This window comes from Micrasema longulum, unplaced genomic scaffold (genome assembly GCF_059751315.1).
Source record: "Micrasema longulum isolate JH-2025_06_02 unplaced genomic scaffold, ASM5975131v1 h1tg000097l, whole genome shotgun sequence".
NCBI lineage: Eukaryota > Metazoa > Arthropoda > Insecta > Trichoptera > Brachycentridae > Micrasema > Micrasema longulum.
In genome coordinates this window covers 2,254,519-2,263,169 of record NW_028277303.1, presented here as the reverse complement: position 1 = coordinate 2,263,169, position 8,651 = coordinate 2,254,519, and the positions used below count along the sequence as shown (strand labels likewise).

The following is an 8,651-nucleotide window of genomic DNA, read 5'->3' as shown; positions in this document are numbered from 1 at the left end:
ACAAAAAGAGATAGATAAAGAGTTAGAAAAAGATTAGAGGCCTGTGAGATGTGGTGCTACAGAAGAATATTAGAAATTTCCCGGAGTGACCACATCACTAATGACGAGGTTCTCGGTGGAATCGAAGAAGGAAGGCACCTAATTAAAACCATCTCAGAGAGACGAGCCCAATGGATCGGCCATATCATGCATTATGAGAGTCTCCTGCATGATATTATAAAGGGAATGGCTGAGAGGACAAATCACAGAGGGCGCCCCCGATGGGAGTATTTGTAACAAGTGTGCGAGGACTTGAACTGCACCTCATATGTTGAGCTGAAGAAGGCTGCAGAGTAGCTGTAAACCAATGCCTGGGATAGAGAGTATGAAGAAAATAAGGTTGTAGATAAAAAGAAAATAGTCAATAAAGAAAACTATATTATGCCTTAGAAAAAGGCTACTAGATTTCTATTTAGTAATAGAAAAGTTTAAAGATAATCATTGTTATAAAAGATGACAAATATACCACTGATATCAAATCATGCAATTTATCACTATCAAAACACATGCATATTCATGTGTTCTTTACATGTATAGCATATAATAGGTAGATGTATTGTAATAATTGTATAAATAAAGGGATTGCACATGGGCAAACCAAGTTTACTGAGTATTATAGAAGATTTTGAGCATTATTAGTTTTAGTTCATATGGATCTGAGACATATGTTTGAAAAAACCTGAATTTAACAATAAGAACAGAGTATTTCATCGAACAATAATATGTATCTTTATCATAAATTTCTGAATTTTTGTGACTCGGAAACATTAACCTTTCAATACAATAAATTGTCCCTAAAAATGTATTTCAATACAATCAATGAGCCCCCATTTACAGCATTAGTGTCAGTAGTGTGTGTAGTTTAAAACAGGGCATATAATTTTTTTTTTAATAACTCAGCATACTTTCTAGATACCATAATAATCCAATATAAAATATGAGTATTTGCTGGAAATGTTTTGCTTGAAGCTTAATAAATTGCACACTAATTTATAATTTATAATAAAAACTATATCTACTTTATAATATATTATAATAGATTAATATGAATATGTACACAATTTTAATAAGAGATAAATAACTCTTATCAGATTTGAAAAAACATTTGAGTTATAAAATTCTGCATTTCAATGCTTGCCAAATATGGATTTAATTAAACAACCCTTGTTGATCCAAGATCACTCGTTTAAATAATTTCAAAGTTTGTTATATGAGAACTTATTTTTTGCAAAAGATGAAACAAAAATCTTGGTAGAATTTCTGAATTTTTTTTCAAATTTGTGTGATCTTTAATATAAAATATTTACTATCATTTCATAAATTAAAAAGTTCAGAATTAAATCGATTTCCCAATTTAATTTAAATTTAATATTTTTAATAATAAATATATGTAGGTATATATTTATGGGACTTAAAAAAATTAAACCTACCACCTCAATCAATCTTAGTAAACTGGTATCCTTGATCCGCATCAACCTCAGACTTTAAACAATTAATATAGCCAAACGCCGTTAAGGCTAATTGGCAATATTAATTTACACTGTAACCTTCGATAAGATTCGATAACGAATTCTTTCAATCACTTCATTTCCATTTTATGTTTTTATACAATTGTGATACAGAATGCACTATGTTAAATTATCTTGTCTTGAGTTCTCTTCAAATTTAGTCCTCATCCGAATCCACCTAAAATAAACATATGTATTTCATAATATTTAAATTTGCTATTATAATACATCACGGAGAAGAAGTAAAATATTTTCTAGCAACAATATATCATTGATCTATAAACAAACATAATGTCAAAATTATTGGAAAATTGACTTCCGAACTGGGAGGATACATTGGATATATATTATATATATAATTTCGTTATACCCAAAAGAAATCAAAGTAGTTTTTTAAAAAAATATTTAATGAATTACTTTTCAATAAAACTACTCTAAAGTACTCTCCATTGGAGCTAATGCTGTTGTCCAATATTATATTCCATTGTTAAAAACATTTTTAAAATTAGTTTTTCATGATGCTTGAGAGCGCCTCCGTTGTTTTTTTTAACCTCAGCAACGTCGGTAAAATTCAAAGGAATAAAAATAAGTCGTAGGGAGCTAGATCTGGTGAATAGGAGGCGTGAGGCACAGCGATCATATTCTTTTTGGACAAAAATTGGCACGCAAAGAGAGCAATATGAGAGCAAATTTGGTAGTCATCCTTGTCATGCTCAAATCTTTACTAAAAATTCACTTCACTGAACTCCAAGTCACTCCAGATAGCTTCACAACTTCTTTGGTGGTCTGTCGTCGGTTTACCAGGATGATTTGTCGAAGGACGTCCAGAGCGGAGTTGGTCATCAATTGACTAGAGACAACTACTCAAATACTTGGGTTTTTCTCATAGCATCGTGTTCGTTAGACCATTGTTAACATTTCAAGAGGTTTTGTGCCAGTCTCAATCATCTGTGGTAAAAATGACGAGCACACAAAACAACTGTCACAAAAAAATTCACACCAGCCACTAGCTCTACATGATCCTATCAGCAGAACCCCATATAGCAAAAAGTCCGCCCACCAAATTATTAGTTTGATTTTGTATGCTCAATGCAATACCATTTGAAAAAAGTACACCAAAATAAAGTGGTGTAGATGATGGAGAGGTTTCCTAGTTTAAAAATTCAGGATATCAAAAAACTCAACTGTACATCAATTCCTTTTTAAAAATGCTAAAAAAGATTAGGTATTTACTATCACTGTCAGACAAAAGAGGTACCTGTTTACCCACATTTGTTACAACGTTGTTCAAATCAGTTAAGATTCAGATGTCTAGAGTCTTCCGTATACCTCTATACACCCACCGAATAGTAGGTAAGAACATGCAAGGGGTATATGTAAATCCAAAAATAAATACATAGTACAACTTTTAGGCATTGTTAAATTTATGTTTGAAAAATATAAATAATTTTTGCATCATGTTATTTTTAAACTGTGTGAAAAAAGTGTAAAATGGTAGTCAGGTGTATGGTCAAATTATTTGTTGATAAAACAGAATGAACCTATATTAATCTTTATTTATTTATAAACGCCCAGAAGAGTACATAAATTATTATAGCAATTTCTTGAATTTAATTTTGTAATGTATATGCTATTTTAAATAAATGAATTGAATAATTATTAATATATATTTGCATACTATTTAATATACATATCATAATATGATTCATGTAAATACCATACATTCACGGAGACTGGACTGCTGAGCCACGAGCCCACTGCGTGATATCAAATGATTTGCCCATTTCACACCACGGCAAAAATATACACGGCATGATAAAATACAATACGGTGGATGGACATTTATTGTTTTAGAATAATTAATTTATTTAATTCCTGGCAAACGAAATAACCAGTACACCATGAGGCCGACTAATCTTCAGTCGATTTCCTTTGGCACGATTTTTACCTGAGAGTACTCTCTAAATTTAAATAATGATTTTGATAAAATTATCAATCAAATCTCTTTTGTTAAGTTTTGATATATTATTTTAATCGGGTTGTGGTCCCGTCGCTAGTGTTGCGGACTTACGAATCCGAGGTCCGAGGTTCAAACCTCGCTTTACCCCAACTTGATTTCCATTATCTAATAGTGAGTTATTTATAACTCATTGAAAATGGTCACCAAAATTTAAATATTTGGGTAAATTATAAGAACGCTTATAATTATGTATACATATATATATTTTTTTAATAATATATTAGCCGAGGCGTTTTTATCAATATTTTTATTAAAATCATTGACTATGAAGTTTTATAAAAGAAACGAAAAACATAAATATTTTCAACTTTAAATAGGTACAAAAGAATCTAATAAATGTCAATCCACTATAATTTTACAGTGCTATTTAGATTAAGATGATATGTGTGAAATAGGTTATTCTCCGTCAGATATCACGCGGCTGGTTTGTTTATTTGGGAATTCTTGTAATAATGAACAGACTTTAGAAAGAACAATAGAAGTTTACATATTTACAAAAAATTCCACATAGATGTAACAATAAAATTTAAACAAATTAGCTTTTAAATCTATATTAGCTCTTACATCTATATGTACAATGCGTCGTAAAAACAATTCTTTATTAAATAATTTTTGGTATCGTACCCTTTTTGTTTCTTTTTGTCTCATAATTATATTTATATATTTTTTACTATAATATATAAAAATTACAAAACAAGCTTAATACAATTTTCTTCCTCCATAAAACAAAATTTAAATATCAAAATACACAGTTAAAAAATTAACAAAAATTAAATAAGAGCAAGGACGTTTTATATGTAAAATAAGTTTTACAATATTCATACCTCGTTAACAATCACAAAGTGAAGATGCAGAGCTACAAAGCAGTGAGAATTCACTTTATCCCAAGAGCCATACATACACTGACAGCCACCGCATCTATAAATGATTAAAAAACAATTATATTTAAAATTTGGGCAGTGGGGTCGATAGAGCAACAACTGCAAAAAAAAAAGATTTGTGAAAGAGGCAGAATCAAGGATCACGTTGCAAGATGTGTGACGATCCATCCTCTCTACCAACTACCTATGGGATAATGGGGTGATAGTAATGATACGGTAGTAGTAGAATTTTTTAAATATTATTTATTTCCCTGTTGGAATTCAAATCCGGATTTCAAACCTTGGGAACCGATGATGCAATTAGTACAACATACATTAATGATGAAAACAAACTAATATATCGTCATCATAACCCTATCTTAGACCAAATAAACACATCTCTATCATCTGTTACAGGAATATAAAGTGATCAGTCGTATGTTTAAAATACTAGTCCAGTATCTATGAAATATTGCCAAGTGAAAAACCACTGTTAAAACAAATATTTAATGTCGACTTTGCCAGGAGTTGAACCCGAGACCTCAAGCGTGGTACCAACCTCTGCACTATGAAGCGGACTTAACTCCACTTAATTTTCCGCTTACAGGATTTTAAACTGAGAGAAGTCATCGAATCGAAGAGGATTCTGGTTCTATTGAAATAAACCAGAATCCTTTCAAAGAAAATGAAATGATTATAATAATAATAATTACTTTTTGTTGCTGCCGATACATAAAGCCATTTCTAGAGCTGCTCCAACATAGTAGACATCCCCGTTTTCTGCATTATATCTAGAAATTTTAATCAATGCAATTGATTATTTTAACCTGTTACATTAATTTTTATTATTTATTTATAATATTAGATGAACAACTTTGTTTCCGCCGCTTTCTTTTAAAATTTGAGGCGTTATTGTAAAAAACTGATTAAACCTTTATGATTCAAAGTATTGTCCATCGCTGGCCACTACTTTCTCCCATCTTTCGAGCAGTGTACGAATCCTGCGTTGAAAAAACTGGTCATCTGTTGAAGTGATCCATGAATTGATCCAATTTTTCGCTTGTTCTCTAAGACCGGAAGTGCTTCCCATTTTAATGTTTCCAAGTATGTTTTGACCACTTTCGCAACATGGGGTCGATCTTTGTCATGCTGCAAAATCACTTTATCGAGTTTCTAGTTGTATTGCAGCCACTAGTCTTTCAATGCCCGGCTCAAACGCATTAATTGTGTTCGATAACAATCGCCTGTGATTGTTTAACTCGGTTTTAAAAGATCATAATGCACTGCACCGAGCTAGTCCCACCAAATACACAGCATGACCTTAAAGCCGTGAATATTCAGCTTGGCCGTCAAAGTGGAAGCACGGGTGGGAAATCCCTATGATTTTCTGCACTTGGGGTTATTGTAATGGACCCATTTTTCGATCCCAATCACAATGCGATGCAGAAATCCATTCTATCTTTGCCTTTCAAGCAAATGTTCACAATCAAACAAACACAGTTCAACATCTCTCGGTTTCAACTTGTACGGTACGCAATTTCCTTGCTTTGAATCATTTCCATGGTTTTGAGACGTTTTGAAATTGCTTGCTGAGTCACTCCCAATGATCAAACCAATTCTTATTAACTTTGACATGAGTCTTCATAAAGTAATGCCTCCAATTCTGCATCTTTGAAAATCTTCTCTATTCCACCGTTATAGCAGTCTTCGACGTGAAAATCACCGTAGAAAATCTTGAACGACGACACATTCTTTCACTAATAGCGGCCTCACCATAAGTATTTGAGAGCATTCAATGAACCTCAGCAGCAGATTTCTTCATATTGAAGAATAAAATTAAAACTTCCTAAAAATGATGACAATTTGGCTCGTATACTGTCATTTTCATTTTCAATCAAAAATAACTTTATGATGCAGACACAAATCGACTAATATTTCTATAAGGTTATGTTGACAGATGCTCAAATTGATTGCATGACGTGGATCTATTTATTTCGACCACTACTTGCCGCTAAAGCCATTTGCAGAAAAACGGCGGAAGCAAAGTTGTACACCTAATAATTTAAAAGATATATTTGATTAGTTGTCCACATTTCTACTCTGATATATGTTCATTTATTCAATATAATCAGTATAAAGTCGAAATATTAAAAAAAATGTACATTCTTTATTTTGCTACAATACAAAATTGCAAAAACATTGCAAAAACAAACACTATTATAAAAGATTTTTAGAAAAAAAACTTAAAGTCAAAACAAAGAAACATTATTTAACCATGCTATTCTAAAACTCTAAAATAGCATACACAGAAGAAAATGATAAATCAGTAAAAAAAGGTCAAGACATCTCGATCTAAAATCACCTTGTAACTTTTGAACTTTTCGAATTTGTAGTTTTATATTATTATCCTCAATCTTATTAGCGTCAAATCTTGAAGCAGTAAGTAAACCGTAGCGCAAGTAAAAGAAAGCAAAAACATAGAAAAAAGGGACCTTTTGAATATGTGTCACCATTTATTGTTACAACAGGGTCTCTGTCAAATATGATAAAAATTTAGATTGTTGATAATATAATATTATTGTAATAGAAACTAAATTATGATAGGAAACTTTGTTTAAAATCTTCGATAAAATGCTGACAAAAAGAACAAAACTGATCTTTCATCGTACAATAAACTAAATAAATATTCATAATTCTAGCAAAAGTATAGCTAGTTGAATAACTTTGCTAAGTTCCAAGAATTTAGCTAGAATTAAATACATGTAATTTATTTATATATATGCGTTGACAAAGAAAGTTGTATTCCAAACAAGACAATGATCTAATATTATAATGTAAATTTGTCTTTTTTGATACAGACTTGTGTGTAATAAACCTGACTATAGATAATATAATCAGTCCCACATTTCAAGTGCCAGTCCAGAAATAGAAACAGTATCGTGGATGAGTTGATAACATCTACGATATTGGTTATTGGTTTTTTTTCACACGCAGACCTGCGCACTATTTACTTTCCACATGGATACGGACTTGACAAAGTTAATAAATCTATATACATTTGAATTATCAAATAATGAAACAAACTTTTGCTTGCTGTCTTTATTTCCACGAATAGGGCGAAGAACTTTCTCCAGTCGGAATAGTGACTCAGACTCCATAGTGATCAGCGCTGGGCCTACTTCCCAGGGTGGAATATGCCAAAATCCACGGTCCCAATTTTGATCTACTGACTCGAACCCACGAATCGGAAAGCGAACCCAACCTAAACATGGTACAGAATTATTTATGAAATGGACATACATACATAATAATAAATTATCATTATACGTGTACAAGTGACCATCAGAATAAAACTCATTTTACAGTTGAGCAGTTTTTGTGATATATTTTTCTTTAATAATTCAATATTCGAGTCAACAATGAAATTATTTCAATGATATTTTAACAGAGATTGAGAACTTCTATAAGAAAAATTTAAGGAATTATTGGGAAATATGAAAGTCTAGGCATGTACAGGATTTATGGTCTGTTTAAGTGATCACCATTCTGACTGTTTCCAAACATCTTATCCATCTGCTGATTTTCTAATGACAAAGCCATAAGCCCTGTTTATGTCTAGATCTCCATATTCTCTTCACAAAGAAGTTTTCCATCTCTTATGAAATAAATGTCAATTTTAGAGGATTTTCTTCAGTATTCATTTGTCTACATTTGAAGATGATAAGAATATTGTAATAAGAATAAATTTTCCTCTTTATAATTTAAATATTAAAATTGTGAAATAACAACCTTGAAAAGTATATCAAAAGCAAATGATATTTGCAAATACATATATTATATAGCTCGTGCAAATCGTTGGTGTACTGATAAAGTCCTCTAAATGCACTATTGCCTATACTGAGAAAAATCTATTTAAATGTTTGACTCAACAAAACTCTTTTCCGGTCTTCCTGATTCATATTTTGGACATGATACCTACTTAAAAGCTGGAAAAATACATAGGAACAACTGCATTTTTAATTTGCTTTCTAAAATTCTGAGGGTCATTTAGAGTTTTATCAGTAAACCGACGAAATGGGCAATGGCGAATTACGCAAAACGCGCACATGATCAATTTTGCTTACAAGAGAAATATTTATACCGCGCAAATGCCAGTGTAAAAAAGTACTTGATCAATTTCATTTGTAAAATAAAAATAGGTATTTGTATTCCGCAAATCATCAT

The 8,651-nt window shown here is 31.3% G+C and overlaps 1 protein-coding gene across 1 annotated transcript in view; it reads right to left on the bottom strand.

The window, feature by feature from the left end:
* Positions 1 to 1,573: 1,573 nt before the first annotated feature.
* Neurl4 (neuralized E3 ubiquitin protein ligase 4) overlaps positions 1,574 to 8,651 on the bottom strand; it is a 47,725-nt gene continuing 40,647 nt past the window's right edge. The window contains exons 29-32 of the mRNA XM_088236588.1: positions 7,512 to 7,689; positions 5,141 to 5,218; positions 4,392 to 4,485; positions 1,574 to 1,725 (exon numbers count right to left, since the gene is read on the bottom strand). Coding sequence (XP_088092714.1) covers positions 1,705 to 1,725; positions 4,392 to 4,485; positions 5,141 to 5,218; positions 7,512 to 7,689 — 371 coding nt within the window. The 3' untranslated portion in view covers positions 1,574 to 1,704. The remainder of the gene's footprint in view (positions 1,726 to 4,391; positions 4,486 to 5,140; positions 5,219 to 7,511; positions 7,690 to 8,651) is intronic.